Source organism: Acanthopagrus latus, chromosome 12 (genome assembly GCF_904848185.1).
Source record: "Acanthopagrus latus isolate v.2019 chromosome 12, fAcaLat1.1, whole genome shotgun sequence".
Classification (NCBI taxonomy): domain Eukaryota; kingdom Metazoa; phylum Chordata; class Actinopteri; order Spariformes; family Sparidae; genus Acanthopagrus; species Acanthopagrus latus.
Window position 1 is genome coordinate 22582719 of NC_051050.1, and position 26453 is coordinate 22609171.

A 26453-nucleotide genomic window follows, 5' to 3' on the forward strand; every position below is an offset into this window, starting at 1 on the left:
TGTCATTGCATCATATTGTTTTCTACATATAGTGTACATACGGGGGGGCGGGGGGGCTACCCAGCTCATAAATTAACTAATGACTTCCTTAACAATGGGGAACAATATTGTTTCTGTCTCTGCTACCATTAATACAGAGCCAGGAGACAGGAAATTAAAATAAAGCTCGAAGAAAATTATTCCACTATGGAGCTTTAATACCTACTGTGAGATAACAACTCTGCAAAGATCTTAGGTGGCGGCGGGGAGACAATGTCTCCATCAGCTGATTTATAATTCATCGCCCACCCACAACTTGAGTGCATTTCAAGTCGCTGTTTACTGATTGCTTCAGATAATCCGGTTAAGGCAAGAAAAATTCTGGAAAGTGGGTTTTTTTTTTCCATCAGGCATTAAACTGTGAAGCAGACGACGACCCACTGGTGCCAAAGTTCAGCACCACGGAGAGCGACAAAACATGCCTCTCCAAACCGGAGAGACCGGCCATGCGTTAGATTTTAGCTTTTTGGGATAATTAAGAGGACGTTTCAACAGTTTATGTAGCTAGAAGGAGAGGAGAAGAGGAATTCTACAGCTTATATTAAAAAAAAAAAATAATAATATGTGTTTCTGGTTGTAGTATGAGGCAGTGTGTCCACTCTCGGCCAATTCCCACCGTCGCCCGTGACAGCAACCTCCAACTGTCTCGTCCAGCCAAGAAAACTGTCTCCCACCTCCAGACGAGCTCTAGGCAAACATCCCGGTGCTGATTCTGAATTATTGATGTAAAGGTTTGGTCAGTCTCATCTAACAGGTCTTTGTTTGACTTTAGGTAGACTCTAGACACAATTATGTCTCACCGCTTACGAGGAAAATTATAACTATTGTACGATGTTAAAAATAGAATCAAAGCATTACACACGTCTATATTAAAAGGGTAAAGTCACGCATATTCAAAGCCCAGTTCCTTCGGGAAAAAGTACAACCAAAAGTTTGAACGCCCTCCTCTGCTCTTGCTTCAATCTGTGCTACACAGCCGTGCCCTCGTGCTTCCAGATTTATGAACCAGCAACCACACGCTCAAGTTGTTGCCGCTCACACAAGAACTCGAGCACTCCGCCTTGCTCTGTAATTGCACTGTGTGTACGTGAGCGGCCTTCGCCCTGTGCTCCTTGGCTACCTATGCAAGGCATGTCCAACAGGGGAATGCCATAGGGTATACTGCGGCTGGTTAAAAAGCCTTCCAACGGGGATGATGCCTCGGGCCTTTCTCTGCCTCTCAGCAACACGGCCCGGTGGACCTGCAAGTCATTTCTCATGTACAGTAAAAAAAAAAAAAAAAGAAAAAGAAAGAATCCACATCTCTACCAAGGCCACTGGATAATGTGGATGAGATGTAGCCCAGGGAAACATACTGATATCTCCAGGAAGAGGTCGGGTTGAATGAATATGTGGTAAGATGGATGACAGGCAGACCACACTGGGATATAATTTTACAGACTAATGGAGTCGGGCTTACAGACTGTGGGATCACGACACCGGGCAGAATACAGCAGGCGGAAGGTCAAACATATAGGTAGCCAGCGATGTATGAATTATATATACAGAGAAAGAAGGACTAACTGAATATCACACGGACAAATCTACACAAGAAAAAAAAATACAACTTGTGCCGGACAGGCCGAGCCGCGCCTCGGTGCTCTCACCGTTGGAGCAGCCCTTGAGACGGGCCCCTCGGACCGGCGCCCGCTGCAGGTCGGCCTTCACTCGAGCTTTCAGGCCCACGTTCTCCTTCTGCATGGCGTTGAGAGCGTCGCTCACCGAGTTCACCACCTTCACCATGTTGATCTGGCTGTCAGACAGCAGCTGCAACACACACACACACACACACACAGCGGGAGAAGAGAGAATGCACATTAATATCATCATACAAAACATAAAAGTAATTTTGTGTTCAAGCTTTTCATACTTTACATCAATTCTGACCGTTTCCTGAAGTCAGTCGGAGGGTTTATATGACCTCACGGACATGCAGTGCTCTCCATTTATTTCAGATATGTAAAACTTGATCTGAATTGACACTATTTATGGCTGGTGTTCATTTGAGTATGAATATTTAATATGTTTACTGTGTCTGTTTAGTAGTTTGCATTGTCTTGAATTCACAGGAAGCAACGCATGCATGTACCGGACTGAGTTTGCCAGGCAGAAGCAAACATTGGCATATATTGCTCGTCATTTTTTTTTTTTTTTTTTTTTGTGCATGAGTCATGTCAGGATGCAACGTGAAGGAGCAGAATGACCTTTTCCAGGAGACACGAAAGACATTTTCATCATAGCCCAAACAACAAGGCAAATATATGAATTCCTTATCTCCGTCAGCTGTATATCAAAGTGCATTTGTTTCCCCCCGGTGATAAATAACCATATCATATCATTTCAAACACCACTCTGGGAGGTATGTTAAAAAGTTCTTAGCGTTATCATCAGCAAGCACAGGTGTTCAAATCCACCAGAACACAAACCCTTAAGGATTACGACTTTAAGATAAGTAATCCAAAACATTTTTTTTTTTCTTCCTGCCTTTGATTTTCTGTCAGAGTTGCATCATATTTGCAAAGCAATGCATCTGCAAGAGGGGGACTAATTCTCCCCTTCAGAGAGCGCGAGGATGATCCAACATTAGACACGTTGGAGAACTTTTTTTTTTTTTTTTTTTTTTTTACCCTTTACCCCTCGTAAACATTTGCCCCCTTAGAGCGGAGTCGCCCTTTAAGAGCCTCATACGTCATCAGCTCTTGAGCGTATCCGTCGTATCCGTCTCCCTTTGAGGGCCAAAATTGAAAGTTAATGGTGGGCAACGGGCCAAACGCAAACACCTGCTGTGTTTTATTGTTATTATGCAAAATGGTGCTGGAGTTACACGTCTCTGGAATTGATTGACTTCCTCCACAAAGAAGAGAAAAGTTCTGAATGATAATAAGGGATACGAGAGTATTTTTATCACCCACAAAATAAAAACAGCATAAACATTATTTTATTTCCTTTATGAGAAACATCTGCCGGGCCGAGGTGAACCTGATGGCGGGCAACTTCGAGCAGCGCCGGCTTCTATAAACAGACGCGAGCAGGCATTTTCAATATGCTGTCTTCATCTGTGGTGATTTCTCTCGTTTCCTGGCATTATCACGATGTCATTTGTAAGGTATCTGACGGAAACAGAAAAGGGATGTGCGCTCGCCGTACGTTCACAACTTCACACCTCCAAATCAAGTCATCACAAGGCTGTCTGGCCACTGAAGTGATTTTTAGGCTAACATTAGCCATCCATGCTCCTCCACCTGGTGTCAGAAGCCCAGGTAACATGTGAATTTGTCAAATCTGAAATCTCAGTTTTACAACGTCCCCATCGTCAGGATTGTAATTCCATGCTAGTGGCTTGTGGGTGCAGCGCTCTTCAGCAGCCAACTCAGAATGTGAGAGCATCCTTGAACACACCTGCAAGGACAGTTAACACAGTCGTCTCCACTGTACGACCATGTGACGACAATGTGACTTTGAAAGTATAAGTTAGAGGGCGGGGGGTGAGGGCATAAAACTAAAACCGAGGGCTAAAAGCAGAGGAGGGTAACATGTTTGGTATTCTTTCGGAAACTGTACTAATGTATCTCAGTTTGCAGTTAATGGGCTGAAACGTACGGTGTGTAACCGCTGGTACGGTATAGACCTTTAGGGGACCTTTAAAAACAGACCACATGGTGCCCTATCCCATAATGCACCCTGGCCGGTTGCTGTGAAACACCAGGAGCCCTGTGGGAAGGCTGGTGATGAATGTGCGTGCTAGCAGAGAGCAGGGTAACCTCTCTGATCCGCTGTGGTCACTTCCTTACCTGCAGCCTCTTTCGTGAGCTGTACGTTGCACAGAAAGGTCGTTTTCACACACCGGCCTAGTTAGCTGAAGCCTATGCACAGCCAGGTGTTGAGCCCCCGTATGTATACATGTGCTACACTTGCTGCAGGGATGAGAAGTATCCATGCTCCCTCTTATTCCTTTTCTTTCATCTCCCTCCGCCTTTTCTATCCCTACACACACTCGGAAAACACACACATGACCTGCAGCGCTCCGAGACGTATAGAAGGGGTTCAGAGTCTTCTATCAAAGGTACGTCTGTGCAGCTATATTCAGGTGTTAAAACTGCATTAGGTAGAACCCCCAGTGGCCTCTCCCCGGCCTCAATAACTATGCAACACACCTCTGAGGCACAGGGAGCTGCAATGCAATCACATTACACGGGCACTGGGGCTTTAACCCACACACACTAAGGCAGAAACAACACGTTCATGTACGTGCCCACATGCAAGTACAAAGACAAGCGTATGCTCCAGAAATGACCCACTGCGCCGAGCAGATAGGCTGAATGGAGCTTTTCCTGCTTTGTGAGTGTGTTGTTGTGCAAAAAGACAGTTTTTGTGTGCACGTGTGGACGGGTGAGGCGGAGGTTTGGGTGTTTTTTCGCAGGGAAGACTTTAAACTGTACATTTCTGTCCGACTGTGCTCTGTCTCGTGTGCAAATTTGTCTTGTCAGTGTTGTAATTTCATCAAAGCACACACCGTATATTTGTCACTGTGTGCGCGTGTTTGTTCAGGAGCGAGAGACAAAAGCAGAGGAGTCGTAATTCCAAGCCTTGACTGACACATCAATTAGGATCATGGTGTAATTAGCTCTCATTAGGCAGCCTTAACACAAGGAGCCGTGTTTTAGCGAGACAAGCTTTAAACACAAGCAAGGGCGGATTGTTCCTTCCGCTGAAAGGAGGGACAACAAACCAACGAAAGATTTTCTGACTGCTGTATTAAACGTGCATGTAACTGAAAGGAAAGTAACTGATGGGTTTAAAGACGTAGTCCACCAATATTGCGGCCGCGCTGACTCGCAAGGTTCAACCGCGAGGAACAAAATGCAGTCCGTAAATGTCTTTTGGTCTATAAGTAAGCAAAAATGTGCAACGCATTTTTCGTTAGATGCCGAGGAAGTGACCTCTCGGATGCCCCAATGGTAGATAAAATGCGATGCCCTCTATGTTGCCTCTCCAGTGGACAAATAGTGGACCGGTGCCACCCTGCATACATTGGGTATCCATTTTTTTGCCTGCCCCTCAATCATCCTGAATCCACCACTGGGTCAGCCACATCCACCAAAATGAGAAGAAAGGGCTCAGACTGAATCAAAAATATGGTCTAATGCTCTGACGTGTGTCTGAACTTTAACCTGCATTCAGTATGATTGAATTATTTCATTTAAAACGAAGGTTTGTGCCTCTGTTGGCCTTCGAGGTAGAGAGACGCTCCTCTGTGGGCGTAAAGTCACAGAGCAAAGAGGACTCGCCAGGCTGGAACTGGCAAGTTAAAAAAAAAAAAAGAAAAAAAGTCATTCAGTCACCATCTGCTTAATACGACATCTTCACCTCGCAGACAGCGGCTGTCCAGTCAACTGGAGCCTGGAGGAGCAAATGGGAGAAGTGAGAGGAGACGTCCAGACTTCGGGCTCGCTTTACTCCCGACTGGTGAAGCCCTCGCAAGTTTGAAAGTGATTTAAACCCTCAGGCACTTTTGCACCGTTCGAGGACTTCAGAAATGAGGGCTTTGAACTGCCCTGCTTATAAGTGATCCTGTCGTATCTGATTGGAAACACTTTTAACTGTACTGCAATTCCATCTGTTTATTACGCTCAGTATTGATTTATTCTATTCTAATTCACACTACCTACTTTTAATTTCCCCATTTGCATTTACTCCAAAACACGCTCATCTTGCATCTTAACGTTTAGCTCTGCGTTGTGATTTTTGTAGAGGTCTGGCTCAGAGGGATCCTACCAGAGCTGCAACAATTAGCTGATTAATCAATTAATCCATCAACAGAAAATATATCTAATGGTCACAATAGATTTATTGTTTCCGTCCTTATCATGCGACATTCTCTTGATATGGTGTGAGAAGGTGCTCTGTGTTGTATCACGGACTGACAAAACAAATAAACATCACCCTCACGTGGACGACATTTCACAGACCAAACGATTAATCAGTTAACTGAAAACAATGACCGACAGATTAATCGGTGGTGAGGACAATCCTTTCTTGAGGCCCTCCGTCCGACACTATGGCAGATCTCAGGAATAAAAACCTGCCAGTTGCCAGGTTAGAGGAAATAAATTCATCAAGTTGCTCCCAGAAGTCCACGGGGGGTTCGGTCACGCCGACTGTTAACCTCAACCCTGTTATTGTGTTGCACTTCGCCAGCCGTTTAGCTCCCAGCCACCTCTCTGCTCAGATCCTCAAATCCTGCGTTTCAGGAGAGCTCCACAATTATTTCCACCTTTCGGCAGCTGTGATACAAACTCACATCATCATCATCATCATCATCATCATCGTCATCCGACCGGACCTCCAGAGGAGAAACTGGGTGGCTAATTGTTTTCCCTGCGTGTCGTTCCTCCGATGTCGAGCGGATTTTTGCCTTTTTGTTTTTTTCCTCCCCAAGAAAAAAATCCAGGATTTTAAACCCAGAGAGAGTGAACCCTTCTCGATCAATACATACTTGACTGGAATCTTGTAGTGCCTCACTTACTGTATCCCCTCTGATTAAACAGTCAGAGATGCTCGACGTATAAGAGGCCTCTGAAGCAAAGAAACAATGAATAAAAGATTACCCCGGATGAATGACAGATCCTTCACACACACACACACACACGGAGAGTGTTTTTTTCTTAGAAAATCAGATTCGTATCATACGGAGAGTCTCTGATCTCTGACCAGGCTTTTGATTCAGTCCGCGGGTGGTTGAGCGTGTGGGCGGAGGGAGTCCAGCTGTGCAATTAAAGCATTATCAATGAAGTCAGTGGCCATATGTCTCTCTTGAGTGACGGTCCCTTATTATTTATATATTTAATGTTTGTCTCACAACTACTTCACAGTTTACGTGTGTGCTTGTACCACTTGATATTACACATTTTACTGGTGTAATATCTATTTTTCTTTCTTATCTGAAAAATGAGAAGTGTTTCCTGCGGACGAGTTGTTTAAGTCGTTTCATGCTGCTGGATTCGGGATGCGTCAGATTTTCCCTACGACAGCCCAAAGGGTGTGACTTTTGGGGGCGTGCTGTCTCTCAGGAGACAGAGCGGGTCGTCTAGTAATCAGAAGGTCTCTGGTTCGAATCCCAGCTGCCCCTAGCTGCACCTTGAGCAAGATACTGAGCCCCAACCTGCTCCTGATGAGCAGCTGGTATCTTGCATGACAGCCTCTGCCATCAGTGTATGAATGCAGTCAGTAGACTTGAAAAGCGCTACAGAAACACAGAAATGCAATTCCATTTAAGCACATTCTCAGCCCCTCTCCCCACCTCGCTAACAGATAGCAACGGTAGCTAACATCAGTTTAAAAATAGTCCACAAAGCACGAAACTACCAACCTTCAGCTCAACACAGAAGTTCCAAGGAGCGCTTTTAAATAAAAAACACATCCATTTCTTTCATGTACTTTGCAGTCGTCTCAAAAGTTGGCGTTGTGAGAAAATGGCTTGTTGTTATTTTATATTTCTGTAACTAGACGATAACATGTTTTTTGGGGCTATTTTTAACTGCCTTTGTACTCCACACGCAATGCAGAGCAATGCAAATGTAAAGCGTTGTTCTGCATCGCTTCAGTGGCTTCGACCCTCCATCACACTGATGTTTCTTCATTCCTTTGAATTTGTGAGCTGGATCTTTGAAGCTATTAATTAAATTGAGTCCCCGTATTTTACATGACTTTTATCATCACCCACCCTCATTGAAGTTGTGAAGCTATTTGTATCATTTCCCCAGCTGAAATGCTCCGACAGGCGCTCTTGCTAATCCTGCTTGTTTTCGAGTCGTCGGAGGGCTCTTTGTCGACCGGAGTGAACATCTTGAGACAATACGGTTTTCTACTCCACGCGAGCCGAGGCTTCGGCCGTAGATCCCTCGCAGAGGTTACGCGTGTCACACCATCCAAAGCATTAATATTCCACAGACACATAATTCATTTTTAACTGTGACCTGTGGTTCAAGGAAATCAGCAAGTCACGCTCCTCCTCGTGGAAAAAACTTCATGTCAAGTCAGCTGAATATGTGAACTAGTTTTTGGACTTGTGCTGTGGGGAATTGAGCCCTTCCATTTTTTTTTTTCTTTTTCTTAAAGCTCAAGGGGTAGCATGTGTACAGGTCATAAAACCTGCATGCACAGCCCAGATAGGGAGCTTTATAAATGGTTGCCTCAGAGCAACTTTTAATGTAATTCATACGGTTGTCAAAGGTCTGCACTCGTTACCACGAAAGGACAGAAACCTCCGAGGAGACTGCACCAAACTGTGATGTTGGATCTTGTGTTGACTTTACATAAACTGTGAACTTGGCACACTGTTATGCTGCTGTCAACAAATAGCAAAAGAAAACAGTACACTTCATTTGAAACAGACTTTTGCACGCAACTATGTCAGTGAGGCAAATGCAAATGTCAGGGATTTATAGCTCTGTAAGGTGGCGACAGACTAACAGCGTCTGTGTTCTTGTTTGACAAGTTATCTAAAGGCGGTTTGATGCGTCCCTTTTGTCTGCGTAGGTGTGAATTGCTGTACTGACCATATTAAATCTGGCTCGTGACAAAAATCAAAGCAGCAACGGAGACAGCAATAATGGAAGTATCAGGAGTGAGAGGGAGGGCGGACATCGGAGAAGCAGCGGGGGGGAAAACTGCGTGTACAGCCAGAAAAGTTTCAGATCTAACACAGTTGGTGATTGTTGGAACAAGACGCAAGCAAGATGGTTTTTGGTGAGTTTCATCTCGTTTCTGACGAGTTTAAATGAAGTGTGTTTTTTCCGAGAGTACTGAAGCGACTGTTTCTGGTTTTAAAAAAAAAGGGGGGGGGAAAAAAGACATTTTACACATTAACAAAAAGGTTTATCCTTTCAAGAATGTTTCCAGAAACTTCAAATAACAATCTCAGCGTGTAAGTGGTGGAAACGAGCATTTCAGTGGATGTGTTTTGACAGGCACAGTTGCCCCCGAAGGATTTACATAGCAGCCTTTGTGGTCCGTGTTGCTGCTGCCAACTGAGGCCATCTAGTAGAACGACTCAAAAACATTTTGTAGCTTTTGGTCCTTTACACGCACAATTAGTTAAACTAAGGCTCAGGTTGAGTCCTCAGTCCCCTTGAGGTTGTATCTAAAAATGAACCTGAGTAGACGAAGAAAAGCAGAGGCCACAAAAGTTTGATACTTGTGCCTCTAATATTTAGGGTTAACTTAGAGGACAGACGTAGTGAGACACATCCTGCAAATAATAACCAGTTTGAAATAGTGCAAGGCCTCATCAGTGTGAAGACAAATTATTTGTCATAACGGATTTAAAAATATCACATTTTCCTGTTTAGAGTTGCTAATTTAATCAGCATTTATTAGCACTGTTTGAAATTGTTTGTCTATCGTGTGAAACAGACAGAGTAGCCCACGGCAAGATGAAATTCGACTCGGCAAAAAAAAAAAGAAAGAAAGAAAAAAAAGTCATCATACGAGAGTTTTGATTCAGAGCGAACACTGACAGCAAGGCTGCACCTTGTCCATCACTCTGAAACCTAACCATCGGTAAAACGCGTTGTTCTATTCAGACTTTTCACTTTTCCCCATCCGTCTGATTCATTTGAATGCAAATGTGTGTGCTTTGGTCTACTTTTTTTTCTTTTTGAGGCGGCACGCGGTGACTGTGAAAAATGAATATGTCAGCTTGTGAAAAATCAAACACGTTGGTCCTAAACCCACCGCAATCAGATTCTCCCGCTTATCTCCTCAGGGGCAATTTTTGAAAGGTTCCTCTCTCTACGGCAGGGCGAAACCGTTCTTCGGGGGGGCTGCGGTGCACACTGAGCCATTACTAACACTGACATAGTCAGCTCTGTGTCATCATATAAATCAGAAGTCCTGGCCACAGGTGGCCCATAGATCACACAGTCACACCATGGCGTCAGGCTGGAACAGCGGATGTGCACGCCACATGCCTCGCCTCCGAAGACGAAATCAATCACCAGGAGTCTCTGGGCTGCCAGCACCACCTCCACTTCCCTCAGTGCCCACTGCCCTATGTGGGTCCATCTGATAGCGCTGTGTCAGTGTTCCTACAACATACTTTATGTTGTTCCAGGTCTATCACCGCGACTGACCGATCACACAGATGTGATGGTGTCGTTCCAGGACCAGCATTTCTCATTTTAATACCAGCAAGTCGTATGGACTTTGAGCGCGCTGTCACGGCTTCATGGGTTAAGCGACTGACTCTGGGATTGGTTTAGATGACAGAAATACTTGGTTAGGTTTAGGCAACAACGACATACTTAGATTTAGATGCCTCAGGAAATTACAGTAATTCATACATACACCGATGGTGGTGGCTGCCAGGCAAGGTGCAGACCAGGGGAATTGAAACAGCGACCTTCCGATGCCGACAGCAACACTTGGTTGAATATATGCAACACGATTACTTGATTGTATTTAGGCAACATTTGGTTGGGTTTAGGCAAAAAAAAAAACTTGGTTAGCTTGAGAGAAACATGGTTTGGGTTAAAACATATATTTCCACGACAGTGCAACAATGGATAACTTCTTCCATGTGCGTCATTTATTGGTCTTTTTCTCCCCCTGAGTTGCAAAGCGTTGCAAACATGAGTTGCAACGCTGGTCCTGGAGCAACATTAATCAGGATGTTCCAGGAACAACACCAACACCACAATATCAGATCATGCCACCTATTACACCACACTGACAGCATTTAAAAAGGTCCTAGTTTCTGCTTCTGCTTCCGAGCTACCATTTAGCATCCACGGTCTACCCGCGGAGGCAGCTGCACATCCAGCGAGTTTTTGAGTGATCGCTAAACAATGTTGAACCCTGAGCTAAAGAGGTCTGGCTTGAAAGAGAGGACTGGCAGTAGTTCGAGCCGTATGGCTGGCAGCTATGAAATCTATTTACTGCGGAATGGAGAGCCCGAGTCTGATGGGCCAAAATTAGAAGAGCATGTAGTGTGATGATTTTCCACGCACATTTAGGAAATGCATTGTCAATAAATCGATGTGGACAGTGCGAAACTAAAGGGGGTCTAATTATGTTTCCACCCACAGCCGAGTCTGTCTCACACATCTGTGGAAACATTATGTTATCTTATCGAACTGACGTGCAAGTTGCTCCGTTTCTTTCAAACATGATAGGCATTTCTTCCCCTATGACCCAATCTAGAAAACACTACACTGAGGGAGTTACACACAGTGGAACATGAACCATATTTTCACTTTAATCTAGCCGTCGTTGGGCTCGCACAGTCCAAAAGAGAAATTAGCATGCTCTAGTTGGCATTGGCTCAGTGAATGATGGTGTTTTGATTTTACAGTCAGGAGAAAGGAAGGGGGCTAAATAAGACCAACCGGTGGAAGAAAAAAGCCTCCAGTCAATCAATGAGCTGTCACACGTCTTAAGGTGGTTTCACAATCGATACGTATTGATAGGTGTTTCACAATCCAGTCCTCAAGCACCTCTGTGCAGTACTTAAAGTCATGACTTCAGGAGTGAAGCCTGCATACTGGATTCAGATCATCCGTTCAGTCGCATGAAACCAAAGAAAGAAAAACCAACAAAACACATTTTGCTCGTTTTTCATTACAACTGACCAACTTGCTAACACATACTGTGTATCAGGAAATGGAAGAGTGTTCAAACATTTTGGTTCTTAACTGCTGTATAACTAAGATTTATGTCACCATACTGGCGAATTGAATCTATTCCTTATTAGGAGGTTGCATTCAGGAGCGTCGGCCTGGAGGGAGCAGGGGAACTGAGGATACATCAAAATAAATAGACGTTGATTTCAGTGGGGGCCCGCAGAAAATGTCTACCGTATACACAGCTCCCAGAGGTCTGTGCAAAAAAAAAGAAAAAAAAATTCTGGCTAATGATTATATGATGCAATTTCATGCTGCTACATGTAAAATAAAATATTTCATGGCAGTCGTAGCAACAGCTGAAGACATCAAACAAGCCACAAGGAAAGATAGAGCTGGAAATTCATTATCGACATCTTCGTTGTGTTATACTGTGTGTACACTCTGACCTGGGAGGTGTATTGTCTATGACCTTACACTACCAGTGTGTGTCTACTGTGTCATACTGTGTGTGTGTGTGTCTGTTGGCTGTGTCTCACCTGTATGAGGCGCCCCTGCTCCGTCTGCAGCGTGTTGAGGTCTTGCCCCAGGCTGCCCTGCCCCCTGCGCAGGGACTCAAAGTCCATTTTCAGCTGTCCGGCGTGGGCCGACAGCTTGGCCACCTCCTCAGCCAGACTGACGAGAAGAGCCCGGTCCTGGCTCTTCACTGACTTCAGGTCAGAGTCGTGGCCGGTTAGCGAGTGCAGCAGTGACGTCTGCACGCCCTCCAGCCGCAAAAAATTACTGTTGTAGTCGGGACAGTTGGGGTCGATGAAGATGTTGATGCGAGAGCCGTCGCCTCTCTCGACGGTGACCAGGGCATTGGCTTCATCCTGATTGGTGGAGATGTGGGGGAGGCCATCGGACATGGGCGGGGCCTGGTAGTGATTCATAAAAAGGATGGTGCCGGTTACGGTGACAGCGAGCAATACGGCGACGAAGAGCAGGATAGTGCAAAGCAGGTAGCTGCAGCTCATCCTCTGTGAGAAGGAAGAAAGGAGGGAAGGGAGGGAGGAAAGAAGGAAAGAAGGAAGAGACAAAGTAGATGTCAGGAATCACAGTTCGTCGAACAAAAAACAATCTGCAGAACACCTGCCTTATTCAAAAAGAAATGACTTTCATCCATCACTGGGGATATTTTGAATGCCAGCTGCTCGGTACTCAGCGATGTAGCCATATTCCCATCTGTCAGAATGTAGTTTTTAATGATTTATGGAGCAACATAATGCAGATTCCCTCAACTGCCAGTTCTCTTGAAGATCACAGTTCTGTAGAAATAAAAAGAAAAAAAAAAAAAAAAACTAAGAAAAAGAAACCAGACAATCCCTGTCCAAACACCCCGGTATCTCATCAGAGCAGTGATGGCGCAGAGGGAGGATGCCAGCCAGAGACACTTCTGGGGAAAAAAAAAAAAAACACTCGGTCAAGGCACTGATGTTCTGTCTTTCCATTTCTGAGGCAGCAAGGGAAGAAAAAAAAGCTGAAACAATGGTCGCCAGGAAGAGAAAGTAAAACAAAACTCAATAGAAATGTAAATGAATGGACAGAGAGCCAAATCCTCTTAGTGGAAAAAAAAGGGCAGACCTCTACCAGTAACACAGTCGCCATTAACTAGACTATAAAAGGCCTGTATGATGGCCCCTTTATGATCCCGACTCCATTTTTCCACTCAGGTCAAGAGAACTAGCGATGGGTAAGAGACAGCAATATGGGCCACCTATGCATGATTAACAATGCCTCGCTCCCCCATATCTTCCTCCAAATGAATCAGCAGCTGATCTCTTACTGATTTTTTATATCTCGATAGTGGAGGACGTTATCTCGGCGAGAATATGTGGGCAGGTGTGCGTGAGCGGTGTGTTTCTATGTACGTGGACCTGTGAGTGAGTGGAAGCTCATTAATATGTAAATGAGCTGTGCGAGCACAGTGAAGCACACTAATAGACAGCTAATGGCCGGCTTTACGAGGGAGGTTTATGATTCCTTTAATGTGAAGAAAATCAATTGTGTTGTCCAGGAAGTACTCTGTGTTTACCCAGAGTCTGCAGGTAGAGGACATAGAGAAAAAAAAAAGTTGTAACTACCCCGACAACTCGACCATCCGGGGGGGGCCGGAATGTGATATCCGTGGAAAACAAGAGTGCACGCAACCTGCAGCCCACTTTGTGTTTGTTGATACGAAAGGATCCTATTTGCTATCCGAGGAAGATTTCTGGTACAGGCTCATTTTGTAGCCCTCATCGGTCCAATCATAGGCCCGAAGTAAACGCACACAAAAGCAGTTCATCTGAGGATGGATTTCTCACATGGGCCCCATTTGTGTCCCCCCCCACGGCTTCATTTACAACCCACATGGACAGACACATATGGGGCCTGGAGCCAGTGAACAGATTTTTGCTGAGTCTGGTGAGTCCCTGCTGGATGCCTACGTGGCTTCACTTCAAGATTTTAAAGCATTTTAGGGGTGATGTAAACAAACCAAAAAGAAAAATGATGACTAAGATGCTGAATCGATTTGTTGATTACTGACCAAAAGCACAAGAGCGCATCGTTCCTGCTCTGGAGGGGGACAAAAACCATTTCTGAGCAGGTGATTGGAAAATGACTACTTTTATGAGGAGAAGACTCCTTATTATCGCTTTATTTTAGTCGAGGAGATTTTAGTTCATCTGCGTCCATTTGTTCTCTTCGGTTGCCTGGTTCATCGTTTGGTTGGTGGAGGATGTTTCTCGGCCCCAGAACGGACCCTGTTAACTTTCGGTGAGGAATCTGGATAAAGGGATGGATCCAGGAAACGTTCTGTCTTTAACGCTGTGAGATAGGATGTTTTCAACATTTCCATCCATGTCTTTAAAAAAACAGGCATGTTAGGCCTTGGTGGACCAATGTACTCTTCCTATTCCATTGGTTTCTCTATTCTAGTTGTTTCTAAGGAAGAGGTGAACTTCTGCATCTCCCAGCTTTGACTGCGGGGGTTATCCAGCTATCGGGCTGTTGCCTCTTGAGGTGCGGAGTGGTATTAGATAACAGGATGGGCCTGGGCTAGTTGGTTAGCATGCTAACTTCCGTAGAAATCTCTGCAACACAGTGAGACGGTTATAACAGTGTTATAACTCCAGTCTAACTAAGTATAAATGCACCATTTATTTATGAGGGTTATAATAACATGTTATTACGTGGCACTGTCGACTCTCGCTGTGAGGTGATTAAAAAAAGCCTTTTCGTCGGCCCTACTGAGAACATTGATTCAGTTCATGCATTATTTCTTTTTCCTGCATGAGACAACTTTAAGTTTACTCGAGACGCTGGCATGTGAGGCGGCAAACTACCTCCAGGCCCAGTTTGTCTAAATGGGTTAGAGGCTATCTCCACATGCATGCTCACGCTCGCATTCACTATATGTTTAGCCACACACAAACATGTACGGCACATGGACAACACAACGTACACTAATGTCACTTTTTATTCGACCGCGTATGCACATGCGTGCACACATACGCATAATTTGCACGCAGCCCTTTCTGCCGTACACTTGCAACAGACAGGCGCAGCTCATGCACGTGCTGCACATGAAGAAAAAGCGGAGCATTGCTTTGACAGAGCGCTCCTGCTCCTTCCTGGTTTTTTTTTTTTTTTTTTTCACCCAAATACATCATCACAGAAAAAAGAGCTCCGGGTGGGGGAGTATTGCTGCACATAACAATTTTTTTTTTTTTGTCTCCTTGCTCTAACTCAACATGTACACCCTGACTCTGCTGTGAAATCTGTCAGTGTTTTCATTATTTTTAGTTTTTTTCTTTTTTTTTTTTCTCTCCATGTGTTTTTGAGAGCAGGTGCAGCCGAGAGTGACTGTGACTCTCGGCTGCGAGCGCGAGGATGTGCATGTCGCGGCGATACGCGCCGCACATAATGTGCATAATGGCCCTCACGCCGCAAAATGGCTGCAATGTAACCTCGGAACAGTTTCACCGAGCTCTACTGCCAGCGGGGGCAAAGACATCAAGGGGGGGAGCCAACACGGTCGCTGTGCTAAATGTTCATTGCTAGCATACTGATTGTTAACTTAACGTGGAGGAGATGTACGACGGCCCCGGTTGTGCTGACAGCGACACACACACACACACATACTCACAAGACATCTACTGTACACACTGAGAAAGACACACACACACACACACACACACACACAGCAGCATCAGCAGGGCATTTCTGTAATGAAACTTTTCCCAGGTACATGGTAGCAGCCACATTATGATGTCCCCAGATGTTCGCCTTCAAAATACATGATGTACAAAGTCTTTTCTGACATTTTAAAGGTGCAGATTTTTGCTCATCTCATCCATCTCATCCTGACCCGAGGGTACGTAAAGTGAGTAAGGTTGCACACTGATTGCCAAAAGAGGAAAAAGATTGCAGCAAATACTTCTACTGTTGTTTCTATGTACATTTTCGGTCACAAAATTTTACTTGTAAAAAGGTTCAAATGGCTGAAATATGAAAGTTGAACCGCAAGAATAGCACCGCAATGTACCAATGTGCCGGCCCACCTACAGGATGTGTACAATGCCTCTCTATTTCTACCCGGTCACACTGACAAAGTCAGAGAGACTGAACGGAAGGAAGAAAAAGTCATCATGACAGTGAGGAGTCGAGGTTTTTCCTGCTGCATTTGTTTTTTTTTTTTTGTTTTTTTTTTCCAAATGGTCAATAAAAATAAAACCTAGCTGCAGCCCGGCTTCGTGCCCTGACTGGAAAACAAGATCTCTCAGCTCAAGAGTTTGCAGCGGGGGTAATGACACCGCGAGCCGCCTCTTAACACAGTTTTTTCTTCCGCAAATGAGTCTCTCACTGTCGCAGCGGGAGCCCACTCTGTAATTAGTGGCTGACTTTCAGATCCTGTCCTGTCTCTACTCATGCCACACCACTGGATTTGAGAGGAGGATTGGGGAGGGGGATTCTGATGGGTGGATAGAAAAAATAAAAATAATGAGAGGCAGTGAAATGAGAGAGAATTCCTCTCTATGAAAATGATGTCGTCCTCCCACGCCAAAGCACTGGCAGACAGCTCTCGGACGAAAGGCTTTGTCTGCTCATAAGATAAGCAGGAGACCAGCAGGAGACTTGCAACCTCCCTCTTTCTCTTTCTCTCCATCTTTCACTTTCTCCTTCCCAAACACAAATATATATACACATACATACATACATGCTGTGGCTGATGTGAACACAGGAGGAATTTCATGTTGATGCTGGCCGACTAACACACAGGAGGAGGCAGCGACATCTGTAAATGTTGAACTGGCAAGCATAGCGAGATCAACACAGTTTTAGACGGAGGTGTTTCCACCCACCCTTCCATTTTGCGATTCTTTCACCTGCACCTCGACTAACACGTTTCTCATCAGTATTCAAAACGGAGCCCTCTTCCCAAATTCTTCCGTGCAACAGAGCTCCTGTTTTTTTTTTCCCGGGTGCAGCCGCGATCAAGGCGCTCAGTTCAAAGACATCTGCGGGGCCCTAATCCCGTCTAATTCGTGCGTGTTTGGGGCGCCTGAGCCGAGGTTGTGCAACCCCGGCAGCTCGGTGGCAAAAACGCGATGTGTAATATGCAATAATCCTCAACGCCGCCATTGCTAGCAAAGCGGCGAGGAAGCCGACTGTGAGGAGAATCATCGACGACGGCGCCGAGTCCTCTCGGCAGGTGAGCGTCTTACTGTGCCGCTGTTTTGACTGGAAGAATGGAGGTGGAGTATAATGTATATACAAAAGGAGATAGATAGATAGATAGATAGATAGATAGATAGATAGATAGATAGATAGATAGATAGATAGAAAAACCTGTCAAGTGATATTTAACATTTTCTTTGGTCACGGCTGATGTTCAGCAGTTATTCAATCAAAATATATTCATATGATGCACCCAAATTATGTGCAGGTGAAACCAAATTCAAAAAGTCATTGGTTAGAAAAATGTTTTAATCAATTATTGGGCATTTTTCAAGGCAAAAATGCTCCAAATTCACAGCTTCCGACCTCTGAGATGTCGACATTTGCTTCTTGTTTTTATATTTCTGTGAATTCAACTGAATGTCAAACAAATAAGCTATTTGAAGACGTTACCTTGGGCTCTGGAAAGGATTTATTTTCAGTCACTTTGAGGACAAATAAGGGAAGATAACTGTTGCAGCACCACTCTAACGAGGAACTTGCAGGCTACAAATGCTGAATAAACTGACAAAATGCAATATCTTTAGACAGCATGATGCATGAATCACAATGAGGGCATTCTGATATATATATATACCCACGAAATAAAGGCATGTGTCGGTGCTCGCATGCGTCTGCCTGTGTGTTACACAGAGCGTCCGTGGTGACGGTGGGGGGGCGGGGCCTTACCTTGGCTGGCGTCTCCCTGGCGGTTTCTGAGTCTGACCAGCGGTGTTTGAGCTGGGAGGAGCTGGGCACACACTCACAGAACGTCTGCATGGGACAAACAGACAGGGCCACCAGTGTTGGCGTTTGTTCGAGTCACATGTGCAGTCAAGCATGCGAGCACATGCGTACAAACACACACACACACACGCAGGCACGCATGCAAAAATATGTACAAATAGACAAAGATCTTGGATCCATACATAAAAAAAAAATCATAAAAAAACATATTGGGAAAGTGTTGTGAGCTGCTCATTTGTCATTATTCTACACCAGACTTTCACATCTTATCTAAAATTATTGTTTAGAGATCTACAGTGCCGGTGCTGATAAACTACAGCCACCTACGCACATAACTGCACCCTGACAAAGACGGATCTGAACCGACAGCTGTACATCTCAAAGGTATCACTGAATTCAATAGTCTATGACAGGCTCAATAAGTCTTCCCAGACACTGCAGCATCGCCTGTGCACAGAGTTTCCTCCTACTCCTGATAAAATAAAACAAAATGTAAAGGAAAATTAGCATTCCACTGACAGTGAGTGGGTGCAGCATGCGTGTAGGAACAACCATCCAGATGAGGTGAGTGTGGGTGCTTGTATAGACCATCTGATTGTGTTTTTTGTATGGACTATCTGAACATTGTGTGCTTCAGCGTGCGGCGCTGTGTGAACGCGTCTGGGAAGTCGTTGTAGCTACTGCACGGATAAAAGCTGAGTAATTATGAAAGTACGAGGGGGGGGGGGAGCTTTCTAACTGCTCCAGGAGAGCACGTCGCTCCGTGACCTTAAACACCAGCGCTCCCACTGTGGAATTGCTCAATTAGCCTGGGACGACAACAACGACAACACAAGGGGGGCACACACACACACACACACACACACACACACACACACTGTGCCTACACTTAAGAAGAGATGCGCCGAACATTAGCAGCTAATGCATCAGACTGTATCCGAGGGTGGTGTCGCACTCTTAGCCTGTGTGTATGTGAAATTACGTGAGACTAATCTATTAACCTATTTGTACGCATTCTGACATTTTATCTCTTAATACCATCGGCAGCAGTGTAAACAATAAATAATTTAAAGCTGCTGTTAATCCATTTCTAACCACTAGGGGGGCAGAAAAACACCCAGCAGGCTCACTCTGGTGGAGACTAACATCGGTTTGACTCGTGTTTTTGACACAGACGAGTAACTTCAATATTCACTCTTCTGCTGCCTCTGGTTTTGGGAAACTGTTAGCTGCTAATTGCTCAGCTATCTTCACCAATTAGCCACTTTTCTCTGTCTGCCACTCGGTGCAGAATGAACTAAAGAACAGAACTAAATGTCTGTGATATAACGTGAGGCACAGTATCCTATCTACAAGTGTTAATATCATTAGCAGCAGTTCTTGGACACAAACTTTAAAGCTGCATTTGTCGATTTCTAACCACTAGGGGGCAAGAAAACTCACAACAGTCTCACTTTGGTGGCGACTAACGTTGGTTTGACTGATGTTTCAGCAAACAATTGGCTCCTTCTTGCTTTCTGAGTCACGTTTATGTCTACCTTAAGAAGTTCAACCATCACTATTTTTTTGCCTCAGTTTCTGGGAAAATATTAGCCGGTAATTGCTCAACTATCTTCACCCATTAGCAGGTTTTCTCTGACAGGTAGAATAAAATGAGTTTATCAGAGCTTCTCTTTTTTTTTTTTTTTGTTTTATGTGGAAACAGCTGCCCACAGGGGGCTAATGAGAGAGGCTCAGTCGCAGCCACACAGTAACTGCGTGGGCTTCAATAACAAAAATAAAAAATTTTTTAAAGAGCCTTTAAAAGCTCCTTGGAGCTGTGGAGTTGGGTGGTAATATTCTCTTGATTTCAGCAGGTATTATCGCTCTCTCTTTCTCATCGAGAGTCGTGAAATTCAAATGTAGAAAATCATGCAGGTTTTTTAAAAGAATTTCAGCCACCTGTGTAGCAGCAGTTGTGTGCATTTCTTCAGGTGTTGGCGAGTTCGTATTTGCTGTGTATGCGGCTCACACAGTCATTGTTATGATGGCTGACCAATAGTTCACCCCTTTGCTCTAAGCGTTCTCTTCCAATGTGTAAGACAGCGAGAGAGGATGAAAAAAAAAAGGCAGCGAGGGAGAAGAAAGTAAAAAGGGCGGCAGCAGCGGCGGCGGTGGTGGTGGTGGGAAAGAGATGGAGGGAGATTTGGGAGAGGTGCGCTGAATTCTAATGAGCAGCCTTAGGGTCAGCGATAGAAATCTATGTCTGTTCTGCCTAAAACATTGCAGCTGTCTGCGCTCGGCGTACACAGAGGAGCACAGAGCTACCATTACTAAATAAACACAGACTCCACAGTGATGCTGCTAAACAAACTAACAAGTCAGCTACACGGGAAAAGTAAACTGGAATGAATTTGAACCCACAAATACAAATAGGTACACGCATTTTGTGCCGCTGCACAGGTTCGCAGGTGTGTGTGTGTGTGTGTGTGTGTGTGTGTGTGTGTGCAGCGATACAGATACGGACACAAAGGGTAGATGCTCCGGCTTTGTTGCGAAAAAGAGGCCCGAGAGGTAGAAGAACATGCAGAACAAAGGTTGTGTGTTGCAGCTGCAGCCCACTCAGATCTCTGACACAGTCTCCCCATTACACAGAGCAGCACGTATCACAGCTTTAGTTTGCTCCCCCCCCCATCATCACCACCACCACCGCCGCCGCCGCCGCCGCCTGCTAATGCTCAGATCAGGGTGCTTTTCTGCCTGCACACACACTAACGGTGACATGCCAATATCAGCTCGGCTTCTTGTTGGCAGTGGTCCCGGCGCGGGCATGACTGCTTGGCAGTGTTTGTCTAAGTCCTAATCTGGCTCCACGAGCTCCACCGGCGGAGAGGATTTACACTTAATAGAATATTTGGGGCTTTTTATTGGTTGGACCTTACACGCAGAATCCCATCTGACGAGCCACGTCTTAGAAGACAGGAAGGGCTCAGACTTAGCCAGGGTTGTGCGACTGGGTGCGTACGTGCGCTCTTTTTGAATGAGCGCACCTTAACGTCTTCGCGGCGAGAGTGCGTGCGAGGACACGGTGAGTCCTCAAGGCGAGAAATCCCGGAGCTATATCTAGGACTATTTGGATTGTCGGAATGTGTTGTTCTTGGAATATATATCCGCTCACTTAGGTGTGTGTGTGTGTCTGCCCGAGTGTGTGTGACAGCGACTTTAGCAAGGTGTGTTAAACCCAGTGCTCACTAAGCTGATGGAGTGGAAGAGGCTTTGCATATATTCACTTGCGAGCTTACTGATCATTTAACAGGACTTGCAGGCTGCTAAATGAACGGACTAAGACTGACAGGAGGAGGAAAAAAAAAAAAAGGGAGTGAAATTGGGAGAGCGGGGAAACAGAATAAAAGCAAAAAAAAAAGAAAAAAGAAAAGGGACGTTGTGTCACAGTTTGCGAGTGAAATTAAACATGTAAGAGATCATCTTGTTAGGTGCATGTAGACATAAGCTAGCGGGATTGAGAGAAGAGCGAACAGTGAATGAATGAATGAGTGACTGAATGAATGAATTAACAAAGCGGCGACGTCCCGGCAGAATAAGAGCCGAGGATTTCCCGCCTGCCGTCGGAAATTAAGGAGCCATTCAGAGAAGTGATGAATGGACATTTTTAAATTCACAAGTCACTGGAGGCTCATCTCACCCCCCCGACGCTGCTTTAAGATTACTGAACTAAAACATGTTGATGGTGACTTATTTTCCTGACCCTGACAATACATACAGACACTCCAATCAAAGACGACTTAACAAAAGAAAAGACGTGGACATTCAAAAGCGACGCTCGATGTAGATTTTTGAATCAGACAATTAAAATCTTTTTTTTTTTTTCCCCCAAGACTGTTTCTGGTACATTATTCATGAACTAATGAGCCTGTACATAATGATATGACTCATAAATTCTAACCTAATGATGCAGTGACAATATATAAAAAAAAAAAAGTCAGTTCCTACTTGTAAGTTGAGTTTGATGATCTGCCCGGCGGGTGGGGGGGGGGGAGAAGAAAAAAGAAAAGTAACTGCTGTGAAGTGATCTAATCAAGAACTGATAATGAGATGTGCTGTCAGGGAATGATAGTTAAAGATATAAGATAATGAGAAAGCCATTTGATGCTGGATCATTAACATAACACTGTTCTCGAGTGACTTCATCATTATCTACAATATGGTCCTCAACTCAGAGTAAGTCATGGGCGAGCTGACTGATTCTCTGTGTACCGATCAGCAGCTGGTCCGCGATGAGTTTCTTTTCATGACAACTGAAGAAAAGAAGATGTTGTCTCATCTTTTAAAAAGGCCCCTAAGTGAAATATAATACTTTTCCCCGTAGACATAATAATGTTTTCAGTACGTTTGGTACCTGTATTTGTCTGTATTTGTATCATGTTAGCTGAATTCCCAGGTGATTACTGACCAAACCTCTTCATCCTGCATTCATTTTACTCTGTAATTACCAAATATTGAAACTGGGTTTTCGTGGTGTCCCTGCGCTCCTCCACCAACCGGATTTTTCCCTCCACCCGTCTTACATCTATCCATTAGTCCCTCCCTGTTCCTCGTGTGTTTCCAGGCCTGTATCACTCCTTCCCTGCTCATTAACTCTCACCTGTGTTTCTCCACCTGCACCTCCATGACCCCTCATCAGTTTGGTTTGCATGTGCAGCCTTTAGCTCGGCTGAGTCACCTTCTCTGCGTCAGTGCGACACTCAAACGCATCGCAAAACAGCTTTTTTGAGTGGCTGAAGACATTCCGGGTTTATACTCCAGCCTCATACTCGCGCTCACTGTTCTGTCATTTACTTGCGATCACGATATTTTCCTGACATTTACCCAAAAAACGCCAATAACCTTCACCTTCTTCTTCATGAAGCGAAACAGGATTCTAACAAAAAAAAAAAAAAAACAAACCCTGAGAGCAAACAGAAGACTGTTGCGCAGACTGCTGGATGTGATGAGAGCGGTGTTTACTCTGCCAGCGTCTATATTCTGTTCTGCTGTTCTGCAGACCGCAGAGATTCGGGCCGGGATATTTTAGAGGACACATCCATTGTGGACGTGAAGGACAGTATGGCAGCATTTGCCAACTTCAAAGCGGACAATTCCCTCCACAGCTGACGGCTGGTGACAAGGCTGGACACTTTTTCTTTTTTTTTTGTGGGGGGAGATAACTCGGCTACTGGCACATGAATAATTGTTACTCGGGCTACCAGGAGAGACACTGCTTTGATATGGGAGCAACAATATGTACATGAGGCATCTTATAATGGCAGATCCATCACTACTAGTCTATTCTTTATGTCCTCTGCTCAATTTTCATTCACTTTCCAGTTACGTTTTCTGCCAAACAGAGCGAATCAGTGGAGACGAGCTCTCCCTGAGTGATTTTATGAGACTGTTTTCTCAGTTTTCTACAATCAGAGGGTTGCTTCTGCTTTGCTGATTATTGGTTACATCTTCTCAGAGAAAGAGATATAAAATAAAGGCTAAATTAAGACTGCCCTCTGGCCTACAGAAAGCAGACACATCTAAAAACGGCACAATTAGAGCAGGCAGTTAACAGACTTAAATTGGAGGACATGAAGTGAGCTACTGCTACTTTCCAGATCTATTTTTTTTATTTTGGGACTACACTTTGCCCTTTGCCCCTCAGGCCATCCTGTCTGAAAATAAGCCATTTAATTCCTGTCACCCAAAAAGCCCATTTTCCACTGACTGGACAAATTTCCAGTAGCCTGCTTCAGGGGCCAGTTTTCGTAGTGGCCAAACTGTGTAATTAAAAGCACTGAGGGCGCAAAAATAATTTTCCCCCATGCGCTAACGTTTTGAAGGAGGCATCTGTAAACCAGGCCTCCGCACAAAATGCCTCATCTTACTGTCTGAATTTGATTTGGTCCTATAAAATCTGCAACGTCTAGAAGGAGCTGCGCGATTAAATCACGTTATCGCTATTCGAGTTAGCCGGGCGCTAAACAGGAAGTGCAGAAGTCTCTTGTGCTAAGGCTCCACAGGTCCACGTGATGCCGAAGTGATGTGGAAGACGGTCGAGTCATTTTGGCTTCACATTACTTTTGCTTACTTGCACCTTGTAGCCACTTAAAGAAACTACGTGGATGGGCACGTCACATTTAGCATCAGCATCCAACAATCGTAACAGTAAAACAGTGAAGTGCATAAAATGTCCCTGTTCACTCTTGTTTTTACTCAGGGTTCTCTATTTATATCATATAATCTAAAATCGCTGACAGGAAGTGGCCCAGTATTTTTAAGGCTCGGATCGGAAAAAAAAAAACATCTGTTTTGATTAATTTTCCTCGATCATGTTTTTCTCTTCCTCTATTCAGCATTCAAGGGTATACAAATCAAACGCTGGTTTATTCAGTTTAAGTATGGCTTTTTATCTGTCGCTGCAAATCTACTCTTCTCCCGTACTCTCAACCTCGGCTCCATTATGTGGCTCAAGGGAAAAAGAAAGAAACCTCATGGACTTACTTTTCTCCCCCTTTTGTGGCGTATCTATGTACAAATCTGAGCGTCTTCGGTGGGTGTCCTCGAATGCAGCATGAACTGTGTACGTATCACGAAACACAATCACCTGCATCAGCTAAAAAACAGACGCATGCAAACGCAGAGAGAAAAATGCTCTTCACCTTCAAAAAAAAAAAAAAAGGGAAAAAGAAAGACAGCATGCAGAGAAAGAGGAGGGAGGAGAGGCCTGCGGGAGACCAGGGAGATGAGTTCAATCCTAAGAGACAAATCACCCGCTCTACCCTCCACTGCTTGTCCTTGGAGCTCACGCTGCAATCGGCCACACACGGGGAAGCGAGTCTGTCACCCACTGTCCCTGAGGCACGCACACACACACACACACACACACACACACACACACACACACACACACTGGAATGCAGAGAGCACATCACCGCCGCCGCCATTATAAAGCACACAATCACCGTGAGGTCAGAGCGGCTGGTGGGTGAGCGTGAAGTGAAACGGCAAGATTGAAGCAGGGCCTTTCAATTTTCACACACGGGGTGTTGTGGCGTTTAGAGCCGCCCTTCTTCTTCTTCTTCTTCTCCTCTCAGGACACAGGTGATCTGTGGCCGCTCGTGCTTCCTGCTTTGCCTCCTTATCTGGCATGTGGACGCTCAAGGAGGCCGCCGTCTAACACATCTAGTTACAGTTGATGTGACCACTTTATTTCCATTATCTGATTTTCTTTTTCCCTGACTGCTGGTCCCGTCATCCTCAGCCATCCAAAAATGGAAGATCTCTCTTTTTATTTTCCCGTCCTGAACACCACCTTTAGTCGTTCTTCGTGGAGCTCTTGAGTCAGAAACTGTTGCTGCCGTGGCCTCGATCGGCCCATCGAGACGCTGACTGTAAAACTGGGGCCGTACAAATAAACTTGACTTGTCTCGACTTGAAATTAAACTTTCATGCCTGAGATGCCGACTATGTAAGGAGTGCAGAAACATCAACGCCGCTCACACACACACACACATACGCACCAGGCAGAAATGCTCTCTAATGGGCGGGTTTATAAATGCTAAAGCAGCACTTCTGTGACAGTGAAAAAAAACATTTCTTATTGCTCCGCGTGGCTCCTCGAGAAACCAAACGGACACCTGGCTGATGCTGATGCCGCCGCATCACACGCAAACAAAGAGATATCACCGCTAAAGCAACACACTCATTGTGGCATGAAATAGCAGGGAGGTAATTATGATGCTATCCGCTTTACTGTGTGTCAGGATTAATCAAAATGGTTCTCGTCGAGGATGCCTCACATTCCGACTTCACAGGCTCGCGTCTCTCTTTCTGCCTGCTCCTCACCAGGCCCCTACTTCAATTTCTTCCCCCCTTTTTGAAATCGCAGGCCACTTACGGTCCCTGATTGCAGTTGCAAAGCGCAGTTAAGTGCACCGCCACAATCACGCTCGGCACGGCGGCATCAACACGCGCCTGAGACGGCGGGAAAAACACATTCGGCGCACCTTGATGCGCCGCACGCACACACATACACACACGCCAAGACATGCCATTAAAAAGACAAGATGGATCTCCTCCCCGCAGCCTTGCTATTTTAATAGCGGCGTGATAAGAAGGCAGGCACTTCTTCTAACAGGCAGAAATGAAGAGCTGCCTTTCCTTAATGTGTACATTTGCATACATCGCAATACGTGCAAAAACCATACAGGCGCTCATAAATAATACATGAGCGTTATGGAT

General features: G+C 45.0%; 1 protein-coding gene across 13 annotated transcripts in view; it reads right to left on the reverse strand.

The window, feature by feature from the left end:
- The window catches only part of fibcd1 (fibrinogen C domain containing 1), a 214716-nt gene that overhangs the window by 67323 nt on the left and 120940 nt on the right, over nt 1-26453 (reverse strand). For 10 of the 13 annotated variants that reach the window (XM_037117100.1, XM_037117104.1, XM_037117103.1 and 7 more), the window contains 3 exons: nt 18132-18215; nt 12239-12718; nt 1686-1845 (listed from right to left, as the gene is read on the reverse strand). In XM_037117100.1, the coding sequence (XP_036972995.1) occupies nt 1686-1845; nt 12239-12718; nt 18132-18215 (724 nt within the window). Of the gene's footprint in view, nt 1-1685; nt 1846-12238; nt 12719-12834; nt 13029-18131; nt 18216-22178; nt 22200-26453 lie in introns of those variants that run through there. The other 3 variants (XM_037117106.1, XM_037117110.1, XM_037117111.1) reach the window with 3 other exon arrangements.